The following is a 26256-nucleotide window of genomic DNA, read 5'->3' as shown; positions in this document are numbered from 1 at the left end:
TTTGTAGGCTTTATCATTTGCAAACAGATAAACTTTTCCTCTTATAATTTACTTTATTTTCCTGCCTATCCTTGGTCAGAATCCCTAACACAATGCTGAGTAAAAATGCTAAGATTGAAAATATCAAGCATAGTAGATCCAAGACTGCAATCTTTACAAGGCCTACTTGTTAGGTTTGCTCTTGGATGGCATCTGAGAAGCTGGATTTCAGTGAGGTTTCCATTACTGTTAGATGGAAATGGCTCATTGTGTCCAAACTGCTAATGCAAATAAAGTGTGGTTGAATATATGTTTTTCTTTTGGGAGACTGGAAGTTCGTACATGCTAGGAAAGAATGTCTATATCAATTTCCAATAAATTTTGGACTCCTCAGTTTAAGACTGCTTTCTAGATACACACTAAAGGCATATTGTTACAAACATGTTGCTAGGGAAATTAAGCATGCCCTGTGTGGTTTCCGGTGAGAAGACTCATGAAGACTTCCGCAGCTTTTTCTTAACTACCTTGCCTGCAGTTTTTTCCCCCGTTTGCTGATTTTGTGTTATAGCTTTCTGCTGGAACAAATTGAGTACAGTGAATCAGCAAACCTGTACCAGCTTTGCTGACCTTTTAGAATATTTTGTTTTTGTTCTTAGTCTTAAGAGTAAAGAAGATAGTGTTTCAACATGATGTTAGCTATGGGATTTTTCACAGATGCCCTTTATTAAGACAATAACATTCTCTACTCTTTTTTGCTTTTATTTTGAGGAAAAAAACTTATTACGAGCTCAGCCTAACTTTGTGATCAACATCATACTCCTTTCCCGGTATTAGGATTACAAACATGTGTCATTCTTACTGGTATATTCTACTTATAACATACATTTTTCTTTTCTTTTCAATCAAGAAAGGATGCTGGCTTTTGTCAAGTACCTTTTTGGCAGTTATTCATGATGCAGGCTTTGTCCTTTATTCTACCAACATTTTATTACATTCGTTTTTACATACTAAACAAATCACACATTATTAGAATAAATCAGATCTGGTCTCAGATTTCTATTACAGAAAGGGCCAAATAAACACATAATTTCACATGGTGCTAATATTGGGGGGGAAAACAGAGTGTGTGTGCAGGGGATAAACGATAGCACGGTGGAAAGGTGTAATTAAAAGGGTGTGTGTGAGGTTTATTAGAGATACTAAATTTGATCAGGAATCTGAATAATGGATGGGAGACATTGAGAGCAAGTTTATTCCAGGTGGAAGAAGGCCAAGGAAACTGAAAATGGCTACAAGTAGGAAAGACCTTAGTATCTTTAATGTTACAGCCTCAACAGCAAGATGTCCGCAGTGGCTGAAACAAGATGAAAACATGATCCAAGGAACTTGTGGATCACCATAGAGAAACTCCGATTTTGTCACAGTTGTGAGAGGAAAGCTTTGAAACATACGTTCTCGGGCTTGGTTAGGCAGCTTTACCCCGCCCCCTTCCTTTATCTTCGAAATCTAGAATCATCTCTGGGACAAGATTCTTCTAAACTTCCCAGAAAGGCTAGGCACGTCTTGGTCTTTGCTCCCTCTGATTAGTCAATGACAGCCAACTGATTTGTTCTGGGAAGTTACTGTTGGTTTCACACACCCTGTTTCTTTATCGTTGTAGCCGCAGTTTCTAACACAGTGGTGATTACTTAGCCAATCAACGTTCAATTAAAAAAAAAAAAAAAAAAAAAAAAAAAAAACAAGCAAACAAACCCTCAACTTGTACAACGCTGCCAGCTTTGGCTCCCTTCCAAAGCTTGGCACTGCACGAGGAGGCGCTTGGCATTGGCTGCCTTGGGACACTGGCAGCATCCTTTCCTCAGTTTACTCTGTTACCACTAGCAGGGCTTGCATTTCCAAAATACAACCTGGGCTGAGGAAGTCTCCTTGGAGTCGCGTCCCCCAGGTTGCAGGTGCCCGCTGCCTTTCTCTGCTCCCCTTTGCCAGGTGCAAGGCGACCATTCCCGAACTCTCAGCACACACTTTTCCGGCCTGGTCGGACACCCCCTTTTTCCCTTAACTGTGGAACTCGCAGCAGCGATGCCCTCTGCAGTCAGGTCCAGCTTCACGCAGTGCATCCAGCAGCCAACCCTCCACCCTGGTCCTTTGCAGCCATTTCTCACCGCACTCACCTAGGATGCGGGTGACGCCCAGGGTCAGCTTCTCCAGGTGCGGCTTGCTGCCGGCTAGCAGTGGGGGTGGCGTCTCCTCCATGGCACGCGTCCCCGCTCCTCGCGCGCCAGCGGCGGCCACAGCTCCCGGCGCCGCCGTGGGGAGCCGGCCGGCCGGCTGACGCGCCCGACCCCGCCTCAGCTCTGCGGTCGTCGGGCTCACGGCATGCCGGGAGTTGTAGTTTTCGGGGCCTGAGGGCTCCGCTAGGAGTGGATGGGCGGCCCGAGCGGCTCTAACAGCAGCAGTTCCGCCAGGCGCTCGTTCCCGCGACCCTGGCCCGGGCCTCACCTCACATCTTCGCGACCCCGCCTCGCCTCGGCCCGCAGCTTCTCCCCTTGCCGGGGCCAGAGGGGCAAGCGGGGGCGGGCCTCTGCGACGAGCGGCCAATGGGGACCAAGCCTGGAGGCCGGGGCGTGGCAGCCCCGGCGCGACGCCTCGAGTGGCGGTTGTTTCAAGATGGCGGGCGCAGCGGCCCCCTCCCTGCCAGGCTCTGCGTTCTGGAGCTGCGACTGTATCCTTTGCCCTGCTGCTAGGGGGCGCCGCGCCCTGCTGGGTGGCAAGGGCGGGGGCGCGAGACGGTCAGTGGGCCGGCGAAGCGCGGGGCGGACCTCAGGCCAGGCATGGGCCTTTCCACTTCAAGCGGGGTGCCGGGCTCGCCCTTCGCCTGGCGACGAAGGGTTGCTAGGTGGGAATTCTGGCTCGTGGGAAAAGCGTCCTCCTCGGCTGTGGGTTCTGCAGAGGTGGCCAAGGATGGAAGGGCTCCCCTGCCATCCCTCGCAGGACATCAGTGGCCCAGTAAGGGTGTGAAGGGAGTTTGTAGTGGTGAAGGGAGTTTGTAGTGGTAGGCAGGGCAAGTGTGGGTGGACACAGTTGCTAGCTGGGCCGGAGTCTTCTTTTTTTTCTCATTATTTCGAATTACCCTTAGTGTGCGACACTAGGAACAAATCAGGTGATTTTATTTGCTTCTTGGACTCCTGAGGCCTTTAATGATGCTGTGTTTCTATTGCGTCTATAGGAGAGACGTAGGGGAAAATGTAGGAAGTGCCTGGAAGCAGAGTTGCCTTGCTAGATTGTGGGTCACGCTTGTTGGAAATTAAAATTTGGGGGTTGTTTTTGTTCAGGAAGCTGTGGTGCTTTCTAGCTGCGCAGTAGTTTGAATGCCCAGTTCAATAACTGAGGAGATTTAACAGTGGTTCATTCCTAGCATTAGCAGTTGCATCCTAAACTTTCATCTGGGTTGTAGACTTCCTTGCTAGAGGGGCATGACTCGGGAGAGGAAATGTAATCAGTGTTCCTGAGTTTCTGCTAGTAGGCTGTTGGTTTGCTAGTAGTGGTGATGACATTGTTTTAGGCGTTACTGTTGCCTTGGGCAGAATCATTGTGGACATTCATTCTGCTTAGTTCCTAGGGAAACTTAGAAAATTGTATTACCAGTTTTCTTTATTGAGTTACTCAGTAAGAGTTTCATGTGTGCAGAAAGGAATACTTTTGCATTCTGTGCTGCTGAGTGTTTAGTGTTATGCACTTACTAAACAGGATTATTGTTTGTCTCTGATAGGTGGAAGAGAAGCAAATTAAATTACCTTCAAGTACTGTAGAAGAAAGCATACCAATGGACTCTCAAAGCAAAAAGAAATTTTTTTTCCCTTTACCCATTAGAGGCAAGAAACAAATGCATATCAGGACCACTGTGCTGAATTAGGAAGTCAGGGAGTGGGATCAATCTTTTCCTTAGGAAACAAAGAGTTATTTGCTTATAGCAGCTAATGGTATTTTTCTGATATAGAATGGAGGAGGTGATATAAAACAGAGGAGTTCTGTTTCATTGGGACTGAAGAAATTAACAGTGTGTGGTCCAAACCTTTGCTTTCGTTGTTGGCAGCCTTGTACTCATTTATGTAGTCATAACACTCATCATTTGTTATAGAAGTAATAATATATTCCCCAACTTTTACATTTTCTCATGCAGCTGAATAATGTAAAGCATTCAGATCTACCCACGAATGATGGGAAATGGAAATTGTATGGGAAATGTGATGGTAATTATGTTCTGTAGAAATTCAGATGTGAGAAAGGAATTCAAAGTTATTGTTAGCTCCTTTTTCCTCAGCCCATTCCATCTAATGACCAGTTAACATTCAGCCTCTGATTTTTTTCATTCTAAATCTCCATAGGGCAAACAGCTATATTAAATTTACACTATTGTGACTATTTGCTGAAAGAACATGATAGTCATGAACCGTTTGGTCTTTGTATTTCAATTTCTTTCTGTTGCATTGATGATTATTTTCCAGACCATCTCAGAATAAAATTTCCACTAGAAAAAAATCCAGATAGCGCACACCTATGATCTGATATTTTATGCACATTATTGAATAAAAGGTTTTCAGCGCTTCACCTGAATAAATAATTGTCATTGAGAGATTTCTCAGTCCTAGAAGTTTCCATTACAAGAGAGCAGTTAATCAGTTACTGATCATCACCTTTAAAAGAGTTGTTTGTGTCTTTTCAACAGCGCTATTTGACACAAGGTATTGACATCTAATGTATGAATAATGAGAATGCCACACTCTATTTTATGGGTTAAATCATCTATATAACATAATCTTATGGTTGTGGATTTCTTTACTAATTCATATTGTTCATAGTATTGTTATAAATTGGATACTCTTTCTGCAATATCTAAATTTGATTACTAATTTGTACTTCCTGAATTAACAGTATTACAAATAATAATATTAACAATTGTGAACTACAGGGGAATAGCCCAAAACATTGCAATAATTATCATTTCTGCCACTGAGTTCTTAAATAAAAATAGATGAAGACTTTACATTGATGTAGAGCTAATTTATCTCAAAGCCTCTGCAGTAAGTAATAATTACATATACCTGTTTTGCTGGCAAATAATTCACTATTCAGAGGGTATAGTAAGCAATACATAGCTTATTTCTTTCACATGCTTCTTCCTGTATACCACTTTTGCTCTGGATTCCAATTACTAATTTCCTTCTGGGAATATAGATAAATTGTTACCATTCTCAAAAATCTTTATAACTTGCCATAATTCTTGAATTATTTCTAGCTAAAGAAATAAAATATGAGGTAGCATGTAAGTCCAATACCCATTTGATGTTCCTTTTGTCTTTTTGTTTTTTTCTGAAAAAGAAAAAAAAATTACAGCTTTGTTGGGGGCATACATATAAGTTAACTATTTGAGTTCTTAATGAGACAAAATAGGTTGTTATATGTTATTTGAAGATACAACTTCCAATGCTATTTTTCAAAATGCATGTTGAAATTAGAGTTATTGGGCTCATGTCTCATAAGTATCAGTTTTATCCTTTTGTGAATGGCTTAGTACAAACTAGATATTCTTTTTGTTTGGGAGTGCAAAATTGAATATACAGGATGAAAGTCATCTTTTTTTTGGTGTTAACATTTTAGAGAGATGAGATAAGGCTATGAATAAATGAAATGCATATATTTACTAATCATAGGTGAGGGATCACAGTTGGAGAGAATTACTTAGTTTTAAGTACCTATGTGGTTAGGCAATGAAGGCCTCAGTCAAAAAATAATATATGACCAAAGCCTAAAGATAATAAGAATGAAGATTTTGAGAAAACGCTATCTAGCTGAAGAAATAAAAAATGCAAAAGCTCCAACACAGGGGCTTATGTTGTCACTAACAAAGGATGCTAAGAGTGAAGGGGAGTGTATCAAGAAAGGAGGACAGAGATAAAAGGAAAGGATCAGATCCGGAGCATTGTAGACCTTGTAACTACTTAAGACTTTTATTCTGAATAGGAATGACACAGAGTTTTTAAATGTTTGGACTGTGTAAAAAGTAGAATGTTGAGTTCTGTGTGAAAACAAGAGAGGGCTGTTAGGAGGCAATGGCAGTCATCCTGGTGATTGGATTTGTTTAACATTGTTGGTCAGAAGTTGTTGGGCTATAGGTACATGTTGTAAGTTATGCCAACAGAATTTTCTGAATGTGAGATAGAAAATTAAAGTCAAGAATAACTCTTACATTTTGGTTTTGGTTTGGGCAGCTAGAGTATGGGAAAGGCTATGTGAGGAGTGGCCTTTGAGATGAATGTAGGGACTTTTGTAGTGGACTTACTGAATCTGAGGTCTCTTTTGTGTATCTAACTGTCAGTGTTAACTTTAGCAGATTGGCTTTTGCTGAAGATTAATTTGGCAGAAATCAGCTCACTGAAAGTACTTCAATACTGGAGAATTGAATAGATCTCTAGTAGAATAAGAAAGAAAGAAAAAAAAGCCTCCAAATCAGGTCCTGGGGACTCTCTGAAGTGACAAGGAATGGCTAGAGTAGAAGGAGTTGAAGGGGAAGGAGCAGGAATTGTTATAAAATTCATAGGAAAATTCTGAGTGCAGTATCTTTGAAGCTAAGTAAAGAAATGTTGATGAGTGCTCATTTATATCAAATACTAATTAATTGATAGGTTTACCAATATGGGGCATTAGAAAGAGCTTTATTGGGTTGACAGTGAAAGCTTGATTTCGATAGGCTCATGACTAATTAGCAGCAGAGGAACTGGAGACATTGGAAAGTCTCTTCCGAGCAGTTTTGCTGTAAAGGGCAGAAAGTAGTGCAGTGAAGGGATGCAGGGCTAAGGATTTTTTTTTTTCCTTTTTTGAAAAAAGTGAAAAACTAGTACATTTTTAGATGCTAATAGGAATACTTAATAGGAAGAGATGTGTGTGTGTGTGTGTGTGTGTGTATGTGTGTTCATTTGCATGTATAAGGGCTCCATTGCCTTTAGATCAGGATATGAACACTTCTGTTGCAAGAAGGGAGAGTGGGGAGGTCTTCATGGGTTGTTTTCTTAAGGAAATAGGAAGTAGATTATTAACTGAGAATAAGAATGGTGGAAGTATGTCAGGATTGAAGGAGGAGAAAGGGAGAAATACTTGCTTGAGCTTTTGAAGCTGAGTTGTGTTGAGGTAACCTTTCTTTGCCTGAAGTACTGTCATGGAGGCTTATTGCCCTTGCTAACCTTCCAGGTCTAGTCCTGGAAGCATCCAGCTTCCATACAATCTTATTTTCTGTAGGCCTAGAACTAGCAGGCTTCAGCTTCCGGTCTCCACCTGCTAACCTAGAGGTAGAATGTTTTCAGCTCTGAGACTTACTGCTGAATAAGCTCACCCTTTCTAGTTCTTTCTGAACTCTGGCTAACTGATTTAATTAGCTGCTCTGGCTCATACTCCTCTCTAAGCTGACTTACTCAGTCTGGTTTATCTCAGTTTCTCACTGAAGAGCTCTGCAATCAGTTCTAATCTTCTGTCTCCTCAATCTCTGGCTCATTCTATCTTCATCTGTGTCTAGCTTGTTCTCTCTTCAGCCTCTGTAAAAATTCCCCAGGTAAAACCTGAATTGCATGAACTCAAACTGCCATGAACTCATCTCCTCTGCATTGCCTCTCAACTCACAGACTCAACCCAAAGCCTGGACAGAACTGACTAGAACTCAGAGATCTGCCAGTCTCTGTCTCATGAGTGCTGGGATTAAAGGCTTCTACCACCACACCTCGACCTAAGCTTTTCTTTACCTGAAACTTGTTCTGAACCAGGCTGGCCTTGATTTCAGTGATCTGCTTGCCTCTGTCTCCTGGGTTTAAAGGCACATCTGTATTACACCTGAATCACACAGACCTAGAAAGTCTTTGAATGTGATCTCTTGACAGAGCAGCCATGGTCTGAATTAAAATTCCTTTTTAGAGTAGGGTGCCCATTTCCACTCTAGCTCTTCTCTTCCAGTTGTGAGCAGGTTCTGTTGTGGAATGATCTAAAAAAATGTTACATGTTTTCCAGGACATCCTTGGAGAACATCCTGTATTTATCTTCTAATTAAAAACATTCTTTATGGAACCTATTTTGTACTATTGTCTTGGATTTTTTCCTGTTTTTTTTTTTTTTTTCAAGAACATTTGAAACGTCAAACATTTATTGAGTGCCGACTGTGTATAGAATAAAAGAATGGTTTCTTTGCTTAGGAGACCATACCATTTTATGTCATAGAGCTATTTTGAAATTGGTTGTTGGTGAAGTCAAAGTTAGCTTCTTTGGAGTAGTAATTCTAATTCTCCAAAACTGTCAAAGCTCCATCACAGTGTTTTAGGAAATAGGACAATTTATGTATTTATTTGAGAAAGGGTTTCATGTTGTGGAGGCTGGCTTTGATCTCTTGATCTTCTTCCTTCATTCCCTAAATGCTGCAATTATAGGTCTGTACCACCATACCTAGCCTATCAATCAACATCTTAAACTTGTGATAGATAGCACATGTGCTGCAGAGGGCTGTGAGAAACCATTCAGTAGCTCAAACAGTAGGTTTCATCAGAGAATCCCTACTATTCTGTTAGTATGGGGGATAGAACTTAGGGCCTTGCTTATGCCAGATAAGCCTTCTTCATCCTCAGCCCTTACCCCGCTCACACTCCCCACCCTCTCCTCCTTGGAGACAGGGTCTTAACTCGGGCTGGCCTTGAACTTATTCTGTACTCCAAGTAGGTCTTGAACTCCTCCTACCTTAGCCTCACCAGTTGATGGAATTATAGGTTTGCATCACCAAGCCCAGCATATTGCTAGGCAATTCCAGTTAGTGTTCCATGGAAAAAGATTCCAATACTAGGCTTGACGCTGAGCTTAAATATTTATTTATTACTAAATTACATTGTCATACATACATAGTATGTATTTTGTTACAATGTCATACATACAGACTATGTATTTTGTTCCTTCTTCCATCTTCTCCTGCTCCCAACTGCTCCTCCCAATAAAATCTGTTTTCCCTGTTTACTAGGTTTGCTTCTTTTAGTAGCCCACAGAACTTCATTGGGGCCTTCCATGTAATCCTGAGTTTGTAACTAACTCTCATGTTGACTTTATAGATGTTATTATGTGTATGTATGTATATATATATATATGTATATATTTATATATATTTGCTACAGAAAGTGTATATTTTTTTTCTGAATTTCTCCTCTCCGTCCTAAACTTTGTTTTTATGACTTCTATAGTAGGACATCTTGGGACATTTTATGAATGTGTTACAGAAGAGTAAATATTGCCTTTGTGTTTGTATGATTGACTTGGCTTAAAACATTGCTTGATCTTCAAAGCTAATGCCTATCTTGAAATTATTTATTCTTCATTCCTAAAATAGCTGTCAGCTTCTCCATGGTTTGTAAAAGGAAAACAGCATAATAGCAGAATATGAATCACAAAAGTATCCTATTTGGGAGCAAGTGTGGAGAAAAGATTCATGGACCATGGCCTCCAACATTTTTTCTAAACATAAAGTTATGACTTTGCCTTTATAAAAATACTCATTGTTTTTATTTTCTAGTTTTTTAAAAGTAAGCTATAAATTATAAGGTCAAAGAGATGAAGATTTATTATAGATGTATAAAACAAGTGGATCTCTAGTAATGTTTTATAGTATTTTCCTTCATGATATCTTCCATAGTTTCTGATGAAGAACAATCAGTAGTTTATGTTCCAGGTATGACATCTATGTTAAAGTTCTGGAAGCTTCCATTGTTTCTTAAATGTTAGGAGAAAATTAAACATTGTATATGCAATTGGATATGGAATAATTCACTTGAACGTAAACCTTTTTCAAAAATCAAATTTAAAAAGCAAAGTTTTTGAATATTTGACTAGATCCTCTTAAAATTTGGAACACTGGCTCATCCTAGGGTCTGTCTGGCTGGGGAAGTCAGCATTTATGGTTCATAAAATGTTTCATTTATTCAAGAGAAGAGATTCTTTTTGCAAATTTGTATTTCATATCTCATAAGAAAATATAAAAAGTTGATCCAGGTTAAATAGAACACTCTGTGTGCTTATTGACTGTTCAGTTGGATGAGTGAGTAATCAAGTGGACTCATTGCAGTTACTCTAGGTGAAAAGCCTGATTTTTTTTCGTGTTTTCTCAATATGTTGTAATTTGTTGCCTTTAATGTAACTTATAAATGTTCATAGTACCTAAATGAATTATTGAATTACTTCTTTAAGATAACCTTCTTGTGACACACATGAGTTTTAAATTGAAAAGATTAAGAAAATCAAATTCTGAAGTTTTGTTTAATGAACATTCTTAGGTATCTCCACAGAAGGAAATACAAGATCGAGACTCAAGTTGGGAAATCCAAAAGTTGATGTTAAAATTAAAACTTCCAGGATGACTGACGCTTCCGTCTGCATTGGGTCTTTAAAAGGTGCAGGAGATTCAGTAACTGAACAGGTCAGTAATATTTTCTCATTTGTTTGGGTTTTTGTGTGTATACATGTTGTATGCATGTGGGGGGCATGAGTGCACTTATGTGTGCATGTATGCAAGCCAGAAGTTGGTTATCCTCTACTTCTCTATCACTGTACTTTGTTGGGTTTTTCTTGTTGTTTTGGTGGTTGTAGTGGGGGTTTTTGTTTATAACACAGGTCTCTTGTCTCTTATTGAATCTAGGCCTCACCCTGGTCAAGCTCTAGTGATCCACTGTTTCTGTCCTTTATAGCCTCCTCATCTAGTGGTCAAGTTACAGACAATGCTGCTATGTCCTCATTTGAACTTGGGTCCTTACATTTGAGGGACAGCCACTTCTGACCGAGCTATCTCCCTAGCCTAAAAACTGCTCAATGAAAACACAAGACCTTAAAAAAAAAAGTTGTTTTTGTATCTTTAGAAGATACAAAACCTTTAGTGATCCTGGGTAGTGCTATGTATCTTATTTTATGTATTTTACATTTTTCTTTTTTTCTAGCATTGATTGATAAATCAAATTTACTATTTTTATGCTTAGGTATCTTTATGTTTTTATTTTTAGAAATGTATTTGTTGATGGCTGATACTTTTATAGTAAAACGAAGCTTGTATAAAGAAAATGAGCCTGAATTATTGTGACTTTCAATGTTATTGACTTAAAAATTGTTTTTCTCTGTGTTATTGAAAAACAAAACAAAACTTCCTTTGCATATGTATGTGTTGTGCCTATCCATGTATGTATATATTGGTGTATGTGGAGGGCTGAACTTGACATCAGTTTTCTTCCTCAATTCCTCTTTACTTGGTTCTTGAGTCAGGGTATCAAGTTGAACCCAGAGAGGCCAAATCTGGCTAGTCTTGCCAGCCTATTTTCCCAGGGGATTCTCTGTCCCTGCTTTCCAACTGTTGGGATTAGAATTGGCTACCACTGCCCACCTGGCTTTTATATGACTTTGGGGATCCTAACTCGTACAGAGCTAGTACTCTTTATCCATTGAACTACTTCCTGTGACAATAATTCTTGGTTTTTATAAGCCAGTGGCTGGTTGGCCCCCTTTTTGTCTTCATAATGGTGTCTGCCCATTCCTCTGGCACATGTCTTTTTTGTTCTGTTTGTTTTAATTATTTAAAAGTAAAAATCACTTTATTGTAATGCTATAACTGTTGCTCCGTTTCCTTTCTTCAACCAAAGTTGACATTAGCATTTGTAATCTATAGCTCGTGGGCAGAATCTTCCTTCTGCTTATGTTTTGTGACTTTTTCTGAGAAGATATGATGAATCTGGTATTCATTCAGACAGGACACCAACAACAGACTAAAGAAACTATTTCATCTCAGTCTAGCTTGCAGAATCAGTGAATTTACTGGGATTACTTACAAGAGCTTGGGTTACTCTCAAATCTACCCCACCCTGGGTGACAACTCAGAAACATTATGTCCTGGAGGTTTCCGCTCAACTTGGAGGCAGCAACTCTTGTCAGAAGCTGTGCCCTGTTTTAGAATTTTGGGGAATGATATAACTTTCTGAGCTGCCCCTTCTGAGCCCTGGGAGGTTTGTAGCATCCTGAGTCTTAGGCGTCTTTCCTTTCTGAGGAATATAACTTCATTTTGGAGGAAACAGCTACACAACAGCTTGTTTTGTAAATGATTTTTCCTCTGACCAGGTATTCTCAGTTTTTGAGGTGTTGTCTGTGCTGTGACTGGTTTATAGAATCACAAAGTTGCTTTAGTGGCCATCACCCCACAAAGCCCCAGATACCCCAAACATTTACTTTCAGACTATTAGGAAATGTTTCACAATTCCTAGTGTTTAATTGTGGAGACATTTTGATATCTTTTGCCAATGCTCATCTGGTAGTGAACAGGATTTGGTGGTGAACTGCAGAACAGTGTTTTGTTTTGAATGGCATTTGGAATAGAAATGGCAAGTTTCAGTGTTTCTGCTATTAGTGGTGCTGGCGTGAGTACTGTGGTACATTATTTTATTAATAGCATAAATGAAAGCTATTTGCTAATTACACTTCTTTCAGCAATCATATCGTTTCATTTGCACAATTTCCGGTTTTATTCTGTGACTGTGATAAAATGCTCTGACCAAAAGCAACTTGGGAAGGGTTTATTTAGCACACACTTCCAGGTCGCAGCCCAAGAAGGAAGATGGGACAGGTACTTAAGCAGGAACTTAAAAAAAAATGCATGGAGGAATGCCATGTGCTGGCTTGTTCTCTGGCTTGAGACCATAAACCTCCATCTCAATTACCCAGCTTTACCCCATGTGACATGAAAAGAATCTTAGGAAATTTAAATGATTGACTTGGTGGGGTTTTATTGTAAATTTTCATTTACAAAATAGTGAGCCAAATTTGGCTTTCAGGTGTAGTTTTCAAAATCCTGTCCTATACAGAGTGATGTATTTTAATTTTAAGCAATGTTTATTGTTATATGTTTGGAACTTTATAAATACTCATATACTTTATAAATACTCATATAAACTTTATAAATACTGATATAATATTTTATAAATACTCACATAATATGTATTGTAGGACTAAGTTTTTTGCTCTTTAGTGTAATCATGAGAATTCTTGATGCTGTATATAGTAATTATAAAATGTCTTTTAACTAATATGTCAGCGTGTACTCAGTCATTTTAACTGAGAGATGTAACTGGAGAGATGGATCAGCATTTCAGAGAACTTGCTGCTCTTTTGGAGGACCTAGGTTGAAATCTCAGTGTCTGTATAGTGACTAACAACTATCTGTAACTCCAGTCCTGGATGATCTTATACCCTCTTCTGGCCTCTGAGGACACTTAATACATGTGGTGCATAAACATACATGCAGGTGAAACCATCATACACATAAAATAAAAATAAATAAATCTTATGGTTATGCATGCCTTTAATCCCAGCACGTGGAAAGCAGAGGCAGGTGAATCTCCTCAGTTTGAGTCCAGCCTGGTCTACAGTGTGAATTTCATGACAGCCAGGGCTACACAGAGAAACCCTGTCTTGAAAATAAATAAGTAAAACAAACAAACAAGCAAACAACAAAACAAAAAACTTGTTACATAAGTACTGGAAAACCCAAAAGGAAACAGTAAGGTATCAAGGAAGTATTAACTGTAAAACAGAGCCACAACTTTCCAGGATTGGATGAACAAGGACAGGTTTGAATTAATAAGACTTAGAAATAAGACTTAGGGGAATGGGCTTAAATTTGAAGCTTGGACTTCTGTGACAAGTTACACCCCTGACTGGCTTTGCTGTCTGTCCCTCAGAAGCTCAGAAAAGCAAGTTCTCTAAGTTCTGGAAACAATTATTGAACTGGAAGCAGTTGTCCTTGTGTAACTAACACAGACAGGAATGGCATCGAAGGCACCAGGAAGCAGACAGGAAAGATTGCATTCTTTTTCTTTCCTACAACCTTGATCTCAATCTAGTTTTTTCTGAAGCAGGGTTTATCAGAGAACCAGATGACAAAGGAGAAATGGGGTTTCCAAAGTTCCCCAGTTTGACTTTTTCAGTCTTTAACATTGACTTTATGCTCATCTTTAAAAGTTTGCCTACAATATTATATGCTTCTGATTCTCTTTTTGTATTTTTTAAATAGCAATTTAAGTTTAAATTTACTTTAAATGATATTAATTAAAAATTTATAAGAATACCAGTGCTTTGATTTTTAAACTGAGTTTTAAAAAAACTAATATTTTGTCTTAATTTGTACATATCATTATAGAAAAATTAAGCATGGTAAATATATGAAGGAAGTTATAAAAACCAAAGACACCCGTGATAGTACTGAACTCTGAATTTCTAATGGGAGTGACAGACTTACTGTTACTTACCTTTCCAATTTCCCAAATGTTTTCACATGGAAGTCTTTAAAGGCATCTTAAGTTGATCATACCAAAATCCAAATTTACTTTATTTCTAGGGCCCTCTCCCCCTTTTTTTAACCTTATCTATGTCTAGGATTTATTTTAAGGATCTTTGCTTGTTTTGGTTAGGTGAAAGGTTATGGTAAGTTACTTTGACCATTGCACAAATGCTGGAATGAGGAACTAATGTTCCTATTCTCTTGTGACTCCCTGAATTTCATGTTACAGTACTGGAGAGACCCTACAGCACTGAAAAACAAAACAAAACAAACAAACAAACAAAAAAACCCCATAGTGTTTAAGAGCACAACCTGGAATCCATGTCTGTTCCTTAGCTCCATCTTGTTCCTTAGCTGCTATAACCCTGGCCAAGCTGTGAACTCAATGAAGAATTGAAACATGTTTGTCTAATTGCACTGCTGTGAAAATGAGATAGAGTAGCAGGTAAAAAGCACTTATTTTTTTCTTGGCATGTGAAAACATTAGAGGCGAATTCTAGTTTTTCTTAGATCTGGCCCTTAAGAATTCTGGTTTTTTAAAAATCAACAACTAGTATCTCCTAGCTAGCCTTTATGTGCCTTAAACCGTTTTGGGGCTACAGTGTTAGAGATTCTCAGTGTCTTCCAGAGGTAAGTGTCACCCTAACATTCACTATGGGAAAGGCAGACGTTCTCTAGTACTTAGCAGACGTGTCTTTTCATTCCATTTCTCTGTAAATTCCACGGTGTTGTCTGGTTTGCTATCAGTTTTCTAGCATGTCTGGAATTCACAGTAGGTTTAAATGAAAAATGTGGATAGTAATCAACCAGATAAATGATTTCTAAGAAATTTTACTTTCCATGTTTAATTTGATAAATTTCTCAGAAAGTACTTAAAATTATTTTTAGTAAAGTTAACCAAAAGATGTTTTATTGTAGAGTTTCTGCAAGGGAGGAATGAAGAGTGCATCACTGAAAGATTTATGTCTTGAAGACAAAAGACGCATTGCCAACTTAATTAAAGAACTGGCCAGGTGAGACAAGATCTTATATGGGATGCACCGGTGAGACAACTCATTTTGAGAGCAGAATATTGCTAATATATTTGATGTCTGTGGTTGTTTGAACAAGAATAGTACCCCTGGGCTCATAGACTTGAATGCTTGGTCACCAGGAAGTGGCGCAGTTTGAAGGGACCCAGAGGTGTGGCCCTGTCAGAGTAGGTGCTGCTTTTTTAGAGGAAGAGTGCTACTGGGGGTGGGCTTTAGGATTTCAGAAGCTCAAGCCAGGCCTGGTGGCTGCCTCTGTTATTACAGATCTGGATATAGAGCTCCTGGCTTCTTCTCCAGCACCATGTCTGTCTGTGTGCTTCTGTGCTTCCTGCTGTGCGGATCATGGACTCAACCTCTGAAACTATATGCAACCTTCAATGAAATGCTTTTTTTTTTTTTTTTTTTTTTTAAATAAGAGTTGTCATGGTCATGGTGTCCCTTCATGGCAGTAAAACACTCTAAGACAATGTCATTATGCTATGCTATTAGATGCTATTAGTCTAATGGAAACAGATGTGGGGAAAAAAAAGATTTTGTATTGCCCAAACACTCACCTTCAAGTGCTTATCCCAATGTCCTAACACCTTTTTACAAGGCCTCATCTCATAAAATTACTACCACTTGGGGACCAAGCCTTTAACTTAAGGACTTTGGACAATGTGTATTAAAACCATAGCAGTATTGTAGGGGTGATTCATTGGGACTATTCAAATGTACTTTTGCTTTGAAATATTTACCATTATAGCAAGATACATCTAAGGAGTGTGCCTGCATCCACTATTGCATGGTACTCTAACAGCTACTTTATATTTTCCAAAATGGTTTTATATTTATTATTACAGTGGAATCCTTATTGAAGAATGAGCTTTCCTTCAGCCCTATTTATGTCAGTATTTCTTTTTTTATTAGTATCAAACTTCATAAACTGAATTTTATTCTAATACAGGACTCTAAGAATCACAGAAATAAAATGAAGTAGAAAGATGGCCTTTTTTTCATCCCTTAAAAAATAACCTTTTATTCTGAGACAACTGTAGATTTTATTGCAGTTGTTATAAATATGAAGAGAACTTATCCACCCTTTATCCAGTATCCACTGATGGTAATATTTTGATCACTTACAGTATAATATTACAACCAGAAAACTGATATTCACAGAATTTGTCAGGTCAGAGATCACCAGTTTTACATATATTCATTATAGATTTACTTACAATCCTCACAGTCAAAATTCTAAATAGTTCCTTTACAAGGATTGTGCATTTTTGTTGTTGTTGTTTGAGGGTCTGGGAATTGTATGTGGTAGGCAAGTATTTACCTCTTTATTTGCACTTAAAAATTTTGTGTGTGTGCACATATATGTAGGTGTTCTTGGAATCCAGAGAAGAATGTTGGCTTCCTTAGATGTGCAGTCACAGGTAGTTGTGATTCACCAGATACGGGTGCTGGGAATCGCACTCAGGTGTTTTGGAAGAGCAGCAAGCACTTTTAACCTCTGATCCATCAACCCAGCCTCAGCACAGATGCTTTATTTTCTACCCTTCTCCTTGACCCAAAACTCCTGTTAATCTCCTCTCTATCGCTATAATTGCAGTATGTCAAGAAAACTAAATAAATGAGATCAGATAGTGTGTGAGTGTTTTTGAGATTAATTCATTTTACTTGTCATAATTCTTTGAAGGTATTCAAATTGTATGTCTGTCAGTATTTTTTTCTTTTTTATTGTATTCCTTTTAGTGTAGAGGTGCTGGATTGAGTAACCATCTGTTGGAAAACACTGGAATACTTTCCAGTTTTTGACAGTTACAAATGAAATTGCTATGAATATTCACGTATAGTTTTTAATTTGCACATGAATATTTGATTTCTTTGGGATTAAGCCTGTTCGATTTTGTAAGAACCCACATTCCAAAAAAGTTGTAGCATTTTACATTCCCATCAACAATGTAAGAAATCTAAGTGTTCTGAATTCTGGCTTCCACATTTGTATAGTTTTAATTTTAGGAATCTCACGGGCATTTAGTGATGTCTTAGTTAGTTTGTCTTTTTGTGGACATTATTTCATGTTCTTATTCCTGTCTATATCTTCACTGAATCTAGGTGCATTCTTTTGGCCCTATTATACCAGAATCTTTGGACATTTTTATTGAGTTTTGAGCGTTGTTTATATGTTCTAAATATAGATTTGTTGTTGTTGTTGGATATATAGTATAAAATACTTTCTTCCTTCTCTGTGGCTTGCTCCATTATCCTCAGGATCTTCCATAGTATAAAAGCTTTTAACATTTTTAGTCAATGATCCATTTTAGTTGGTTTTTGTATCGTGCATGTCTAAATTAAGTTTTTTTTGTTTGATTTTATAGATGTTCATTTATAGGAATCTTTGTGTGTTTCTGTTAGAAACCAATGGGTGCATATATGTATGGGCCTCATTCTGGGTTCCTGTTTTTCACTGATCAGCCTGCTTGTCCCTTTGCCTTTATTACTGTACGTGTACAGAATAGAAAGCCTTTATACTGAGTAGAGTGCTTTGTTTAAAGTTGTTTTTTACATTTTGGCTGTTTTCGTAAACGTTTGATTAGCACTGCACATATGTACATTATTTTAGGTTGGGGCATGGAAGAATATGTAACTTAAGGTTAAAGCTATGCATTTAGCTTAGGCTGTAAGAGCTGATTTCATGGGAAATTTAAGGCACATGTAGGTTGGTTGCATTGCTCTCTTAAAGGCTGGCTAAACTTGAACATGCTGCATACTCAGTAAGATAGCAAGCCCAGAACTTAGACTTAAATGATCCTAGGGCATGTTATTAACTTGACTGCAAAGTCTAGTAAAAGTAAATTCTCTTTGGGGTCAAGAAAAAAATCTGTCATCACAGTATGTCTCTAATTACTTGAGTGTTTAATTTCTTCAGTAGCTGTTTTAAACTTTTAAGATGTAGATGTTATATAAGTTTTCTCATATTTAAGCATAAATATTTAATCTTTAGAAGCAATCGTAAATGGTAATTTGGTTTTTATTTTTGGCTTTTATGTTTTTGTTCATAGTATATAGACATGTGAATGAGCTTTGTATTTTGTATTTTGATCTTAATTCAAACAACTTTATTGAATTTACTGATAAAGTCTGAGTGTTTGGCTGTTGATTCGTGGGATTCTTCTCTGTTCACAATCATGCCATTTGCAAATAGAAACACATGCATTATATTCCTTGCAGTGTATATCTTTTCCTCTTAGGGTGCTGGTTCAACTTTTCAGTGCTATGTAAATAAAAATGGTAAGAGGTGACATCTTTGCAGTGATTTTTATTTTAGGTGTTCGGTTTTTATTAATGTCTTCAGTAATGTTGACTATAGATATTTTTGTAGGTGCCTTATGGTATTGAAAAAGTTGCTCTCTATTTCTAGTCCCTTTTACCCCCCTCTTTTTAAGAAAAGGGATTTCACTGTGTTACCTAGTCTGGCTCCAAATTCCTGAGCTTCTGCGAAGCTCCATGTGTATATCACATTACCAGTTCCTGTCCATTAGATTTTGTTAACTGTTGTTTTTGTTTTGTTTTGTCAGTTGGTATACAGATGTTCTTTATCCTACAATGTTGTGAGTTATGTTGACTGAATTTTGTATGTTGACTTAGCCTGCATTCTTATTGTAAGTCTTATTTGTTATGATTAGTTTTATATATGAAACAGTTTGATTTGCTGTTTTGAATTTTTATACCAAAGTTCATGAGAGGGCTTGATCTTAAGTTTTGTACTTTCTTTTGTACTATGTTACTTTGATTTGTGTTATGGTAACAGTAGTATCATTATATATAATGGGCAATATTTCCCTCATATTATCTGGAAGAAAGTATAGAAAATTGGTGTTTGGTTGGATTTGATTTTACATTTTAGAGGGACACATATATTCTCTTATCTCTCTCTCTGTATTTAGCTGAGTTTGGCTTCGAATATGAAAGCTTCCTGCCTTTGCCCCCAAGTGCTGGGGTTATATGTATGTGCCATCAAGCCTGTTTTTAAGTGATGTTAGGTCTTAAATGTTTGTTAGTATTCTCCAGTGAAATGGTAAAGGCCTGAAGATTTCTTTTTAAAGTATTTTTAAATTAAAATTTTAGTTTGTTTAATGGTTTTAAGATTATTCACATTGTCTAGTTTATCTTGATTAAACTTTGTGAGTTTTTAGGGTATTTTTAAATTTTACTATTTTATGTTTATGGGTGTGTTGCCCATATTCGTTTCTGTACCTCTTTGTGTGCCTGGTACCCATGGAGGCCAGAAGAGGGCATTAGGTCCCCTGGACCTGGTGTTACAGGTGAGTGTTGAAAATCAAATCTATGGTCCTCTGGATAAATATCCCAAGCTCTTAACCACTGAGGCATCTCTCCATCCCAAGGAGTTTGTAGTTTTTTAAAATTGCTTCATTTCTTCCAAGTTATCAAATTTGTGAGCATAAAATTAATAGTATTCTTTCACTATTTCATTAATGACCACAGTATCTGTAATCCTTCATTTCTGACAGTAGTGATTTGAATCTTCTCTCTTTTATCTTTGCTACGCTTATCAATTTTATTGACTTTTTTTTCAGAGAACCAGCTTTCTGTTGGATTGATTTCCATCCCCCATGTTTCTAGTCTTTATTTCATTGATATTTTTTTTAATCTGTTATTGTTGTTATATCCTTCTTTGTCATTGCTTTGGACTTGTTCTGCTCTTCTCTCCCTATCGTCTGTGAGCAGAATCTAGAGAGTGTGCACACGTCTCTTCATGTCAGAACTCAGTGCTGTGAACAGTCTTCTCAACATGTTCTCACTGTGCCACGTGGTTTACTATCTGTTCATTTCATTCAGCTCTCTGCAGTCTTTATAATTTCCTTCCGCACTTCCACTTGTAAAATTTCCAGGAGTTTAATGATTTTCTGTTGTTTTACTTTTGTTCTATAGTGGTCAAATAACTGTTAAAAACACCATTTTGAAATGGTTTCCTAGTCTAGGATGTGGTGGTTCTTGATGAATGTCTAAGAGTGCTTTAAAATGCCTGTGATTGTAACTATTTTAGCTTTCAGTGAGGAGCTCTTTTTCTTTGTTTTGTTTTCTTGGTGTCTTTGTGTTATTATCTTGCATGTGTCTAAGGGTTTGTCTTTGTTGTCATTCCTTGTACTGAAAATAAGCCTTCCTTTTTCAGTCCACCAGTCCCTCTCCATGGATACCTTCTTTTCCTTGTTTATAGTGCACATTGGTTTCAGCTACTCTCTGCTTTTGTTTTCCTCTCTCCCTTCTGGTTTTTTGTTTGTTTGTTTGTTTGTTTGTTTGTTTTGTTTCTGTTTTTGATTTGATCTTTTCTTACTATTTGAATGTTCTCTTTCTTCTGCTTAGGGTGTGATTCCATGCCATGCCACCCCTAAGTGAGTGTATCCTCCTGACTCACCTTCACAGGCTGTCACTATACCATCGAAGCCTGTGCTTTCTTGATGCTAACTCTGTTCTTTTTGTCTGGGTTCCGATACTGCACACAGGGATGCCCACTGAGTGTTTTACTGAGCTCCCTATGTTATGATACCCCGCCTCAGGCTCATTTCTTGTGAACACTTATTGGCTATCCGTTATCAACATCTGCCTTCAAACCCTGAATGGATCTCCCATCATGCTTGGGATCTGAGTCTCCATTCTAGCTCACCACTATGTCCTACTTCATCTCACCCTTCGTAGGTCCTAGGACAGCATTTGGTGCTAGCTATCTCCCCATGATTCTCTTTTTACCTGCCTGAGTTCCACCTTCTACTAGCCCTTTGTGTGGATATTCTTTTACACCTCCCTGGGCTCTGGTCCCCTGCTGTGAGCAACCCACTCTGTGCAGATGTCATCTCTTATACTATTCAGATTTTGACTGTCCCCAATCCTACTCATTATTCAAGAAGAAAATAAAAAGTAAAATGAGGGGAGAGGAAATGAAAGCCCAACTTTTATTCTGAAGAGAAAAAATTGTGTTCTTTATAAAAAAGATGTTTAAATGTAGTTGCTTATTCATGAGAAAACTTTGCTTTACAAATCAAGTCATACAAAGTAAGGCAAAATCTGCTGCTTTTGTGTTTTGCTTGCCTTGTCTAGTATATCATTTTTGAATCAATAGCCTCAATTTTGATTAAATAGAGAATAATGACAAAGTATTAATAGAAAATGATTAGTCTGAGGTTTTAAGAGTTGTCTTAATTTATATCTTTTCAGAAAAAAATTAGCCATGAAGGATTACATTTACCTTGTGTAAGGTCAAACCAAATGGAGAAAAGTGACAGAAGCGTTAGGAAAATGATGTATTTCTGTGACATGTTTAAGTACCCCTACTTAAGCTTTGGTGTGGAGGCAAATTTGTTGGCATTGTCAAAGTTGCCAAGTCACTTAGATTCCTTGGCACCCACCACTGACCGTTGACAGCATACTTTCAGAAGGATATAGAATTCATTAGCTCTCAGCAAGCCCGCAGAAGAAGTAATAGTTTTTTTTTTCAGTTACAGACTGTTTTATAATATAAAGATATAGTATTAGCTTATTTTTTAAATATTTCTTTTGAGGTTTAAATCATCTTTACAAGAGCTATTCCAAGCCTCACATCTCCTCTTTTACTGAAATAGGGTCTTGACTTTGGTAATGTTATGTGGGAAAATATACTTGTATCTTAGAGCCACATAAAGACTCTGTATGTGAACCTCCTGTTTAATATCTCTACTGATGCTCTATAACATGAGCTCAGAGAAAATGTGCATATTTGCCTTCATATGTGGATCCTAGCCTATAACTTGTATATGTGTGCAGTTGTAACTGGTGATCTCTTATATATGTACAAAAAGAGTGAGATTTAGGTATTGAGGAAAGACAGTGCAGATAAGACATGAGTTACAAAAGAGAATATAAAGCTAATTGTTTTCTAATTTTAACACTGTTATGGATTTTGTTTTGATTTTGTGGTAGATAAGACCCTAAAAATGTAATTAATAGTGGAGATGTAAAATCCAAAGCAGAGCTCCACAGATTCAGAAGGACTTATAACGGTGTGGGTCTTCATTGAGAATAAAGACGTGGGTCTGGGCAAATGCTTATTTGAGTACTTATGTTGTAGTAATTGTGTGATGTTTTTTATTTTTAAGTTTTTTGCACTAAAATGATTTTCATTTAAAAAACAAAAAGGAAAGATGCCTAAAAATGTACATGTGAGTAAAGTATATGAATTAAAATTTATATTGACATAATAGGCTAGAAAAATGAGTCAATTCAAACAGAATATAAAGGCAGTTGTGTTGATAAGCGGATATGACATGCCTAGGGTATTAAAGATCAAAGTATGGTGGGAAACTCAGATGGCAGAGTTAGGCAGATTTGTGAGTTCAAGGCCAGCCTCAAGTAAAGAGTGAGACCACATGTCAAAAAAAAAAATGGCAAATGGGGGAAGTATCAGAATATTTAGCAACCTTACATATGTCTTTAAGATGTTTGGGTGTCTGCACAAAACTAAAGTCCAAGTGGATCAAAGGCCTCAACATAAAACCAGACACACTAAACCGCTTAGAAGAAAAAGTGGGGAAGAGCCTTGAATTCATTGGCACAGGAGACAACTTCCTGAACAGAACACCAACAGCACAGGCTCTAAGAGCAACAATCAATAAATGGAACCTCATGAAACTGAAAAGCTTCTGTAAAGCAAAGGACACTGTCGTCAGAACAAAACGACAGCGTTCAGATTGGGAAAGGATCTTCACCAACCCTATATCTAACAGAGGACTAATATCCAGTATATATAAAGAACTAAAGAAGTTGAACAGCAACAAATCAAGTAATCCAATTAAAAAATGGGGAACAGAGCTAAACAGAGAATTCTTAATAGAGGAATATCGAATGGCAGGGAAACACTTAAAGAAATGCTCAACCTTATTAGCCATCAGGAAAATGCAAATCAAAACGACCCTAAGATTTCACCTTACACCCATCAGAATGGCTAAGATCAAAAACTCAAGAGACAACACATGCTGGAGAGGTTGTGGAAAAGGGGAACCCTCCTTCAATGCTGGTGGGAATGTAAACTTGTACAACCACTCTGGAAATCAGTCTGGCGCTTTCTCAGACAACTAGGAATAGCACTTCCTCAAGACCCAGCTATACCACTCCTAGGCATATATCCAAAAGGGGCTCAAGTACACAATAAAGACATTTGCTCAACCATGTTTGTAGCTGCCTTATTTGTAATAGCCAGAAGCTGGAAACAGCCCAGATGTCCCTCGGTGGAGGAATGGATGCACAAATTGTGGTATATCTACACAATGGAATATTACTCAGCAATAACAAAACAAGGAAATGATGAAATTTGCAGGTAAATGGTAGGATCTGGAAAAGATCATCCTGAGTGAGCTATCCTGGAAGCAGAAAGATGCACACGGTATATACTTACTCATATAGACATACAATATAGGATAAACCTACTAAAATCTGTATTCCTAAAGAAACTAATCAAGAGGAAGGACTCTTGCTAAAATGCTCAATTTCTGTCCAGAAAGGCAAAGAGGATGGACATCTGAAGAAGGAGAAAAGGGGGAACAAGTCAGGAGCCTGACACAGAGGACCTCTGAAAGGTTCTGCCCTGCATACTATCAATGCAGATGCTGAGACTTATGGGCAACCTTTGGGCAGAGTGCAGGGAATCTTAGGAAAGAAGTGGGAAACAGTAAGATCTGGAGAGCACAGGAACTTCACAAGGAGAGTAACAGAACCAAAAAAATCTGAGCACAGGGGTCTTTCCTGAGACTATACTCCAACCAAAGACTATGCATGGAGATAACCTAAGACCTCTACACAGGTGTAGCCCATAGCAGTTCAGTATCCAAGTAGGTTCCATTGAATATGAACAGGGACTGTCTCTGACATGAACTGATTGGCCTGCTCTTTAATTACCTCCCCTGAGGGGGAAGCAGCATTACCAGGCCACAGAAGAAGACAATGCAGCCACTCCTGATGAGACCTAATTGACTAGGATCAGAAAGAAGGAAAAGAAGACAGGAAGACCTCCCCTATCAGAGGACTTGGGGAGGGGCATGCATGCAGAGGGTGGAGGAAGGGAGGGATTGGGACGGGATTAGGGAGGGAACCACAGGGGGGATATAAAGTGAATAAAATGTAATTAATAAAGAATTTTTTAAAAAAAGATGTTTGGGAGAGCACGTGTAAGGAGTTTCAGCTGTCATACAAACCTGCTGGTGTTACTCCAGAGAATTTTTGAAATTTATTTATAGAAAGGCATGATGATTAGACAGCATAGATAATTAAAATAAATCCCTCATTCATGGTTGAATATGAGTGATCAAAATTGTGTTAGCAGGTAAGAAATAAAAAACACTTTGAAATTTCTACTATTAGTTAATAATCTATGGGTGCTTCTGTAATAATCTACATATATTTAGAGAACTTTCTCACTTCCATTAATACCATTAAAAAATTAGTGTGCAGAGGTAAACCAAAATTTAGAGGCTAATGAAGACTACATACAACAAAAAGAAGTTACAGTGATGAATTATGTTGTTTATGAAAGAATATGGTAAGGGACAAGTTGACATGGATTTCAAGTAAATTAAGGGGGTTCCCTTAGGTGTCTAGTATTTATTTGTATGTGAAGAAAGGATACGTGTAGGAGCTTTCTCTAGAAAGCGTTAGGAGAGAGAATTATTGTTGCAGTTATGGAATTATATGGCTTCAGAAAGTCTTTCACAGTAGCATTACTGAATTGTTTGCATAGATGAGAAAAGGACTGTTACCAGTTCCTGCCTAATAGATTTTGTTAACTGTTTTTGTTGTTTCGTTTTTGGTGTCAGTTAGTATACAGATGTTCTTTATCCTACAATGTTGTGGGTTACATTGACTGAATTTTGCATGTTGAATTAGCCTGCATTCTTATTGTAAGCCTTATTTGTTATGATTATTTTTATATATGAAACAGTTTGATTTGCTGTTTTGAGTTTTTATAGCAAAGGTTATAAGAGGGATTGGTCTTAAGTTTTGTGCTTTCTATTATACTGTGTTACTTTGATTTGTGTCATAGTAATAGCAGCACCAGCATCACCCAAATTGATGCTAACGGGATTTCGCTTCTAGAAGATGGTGATGGGTTTGCTGTTGATGACAAGCTTCTTATTCTCAGCCTTGACTGTGCCTTTGAACTTGCTGTGGGTAGAGTCATACTGGAATATGCAGACCATGTCGTTGAGGTCAATGAAGGGGTCATTGATGGCAACAATCTCCACTTTGCCAGAGATGAAGGCAGCCCTGGTAACCAGGTGTCCAGTACTGGACCTTCATGATCATGTCTAAGGGACAAGGCTGGCACTGCACAAAAACATCTGTCTGTCTCTGGAACAGGGTGGAGCAGAGAGCTATGCTTGTCACTTTTGAAGAGTAGCAGCCATATATTTTGTAGAATTTTCCTAAATATGGATTTGTCTGTTTTCTCTTAGTAAGATTCAAGGTCTACATTTATAGCAAGACTATAACAGAAGTGATGTGCCTTTTGCTGAATCTGGTTGAGGTAGAGATTTACAATGGAGATGTATCCATTGTAAATTTGTTTTTTTCCCCTTTAAAATTAGTAAATGTTATAGTTCTATGGCATATAACCTAATTTTAATGTTTTGTTATTAGACTCTGAAAGACTCTACCCTGCAGGGTATCAAAGCAGATGCTGAGACTCAGCCAAACTTTGGGCAGAGTGTAGGGAATCTTATAAAAGAAGGGGGAGATAAAAAGACCTGGAGAGGACAGGAGCTCCACAAATAGAGGGAAAAAAAAAGAAAGAAAGAAAGAAAAAAAAAAAAAAGGAAAAGAAAACTCTGGGCA

The 26256-nt window shown here is 37.9% G+C and overlaps 2 protein-coding genes across 6 annotated transcripts in view; one reads left to right on the top strand and one right to left on the bottom strand.

Moving 5' to 3' along the window:
- Tpgs2 (tubulin polyglutamylase complex subunit 2) overlaps positions 1–2396 on the bottom strand; it is a 59822-nt gene extending 57426 nt beyond the window's left edge. For both annotated transcript variants that reach the window (XM_060377586.1, XM_060377588.1), the window contains exon 1: positions 2151–2396. In XM_060377586.1, the coding sequence (XP_060233569.1) occupies positions 2151–2232 (82 nt within the window). In that variant the 5' untranslated portion in view covers positions 2233–2396. The remainder of the gene's footprint in view (positions 1–2150) is intronic.
- Positions 2397–2403: 7 nt separating this feature from the next.
- The window catches only part of Kiaa1328 (KIAA1328 ortholog), a 213855-nt gene continuing 190002 nt past the window's right edge, over positions 2404–26256 (top strand). For 3 of the 4 annotated variants that reach the window (XR_009589873.1, XM_021649075.2, XM_060377583.1), the window contains exons 1-4: positions 2404–2701; positions 9689–9724; positions 10326–10468; positions 15281–15375. Coding sequence is in view for 3 of the 4 variants with exons in the window: in XM_021649075.2 (XP_021504750.1) it covers positions 2404–2701; positions 9689–9724; positions 10326–10468; positions 15281–15375 (572 nt within the window). In the remaining variant the exon portion in view is untranslated. The other variant, XM_060377584.1, reaches the window with a different exon arrangement.

Source organism: Meriones unguiculatus, chromosome 2 (assembly GCF_030254825.1).
Source record: "Meriones unguiculatus strain TT.TT164.6M chromosome 2, Bangor_MerUng_6.1, whole genome shotgun sequence".
Lineage (NCBI taxonomy): Eukaryota > Metazoa > Chordata > Mammalia > Rodentia > Muridae > Meriones > Meriones unguiculatus.
The sequence above is the reverse complement of the archived record's forward strand: the minus strand, read 5'-3'. Positions and strand labels throughout refer to the sequence as shown.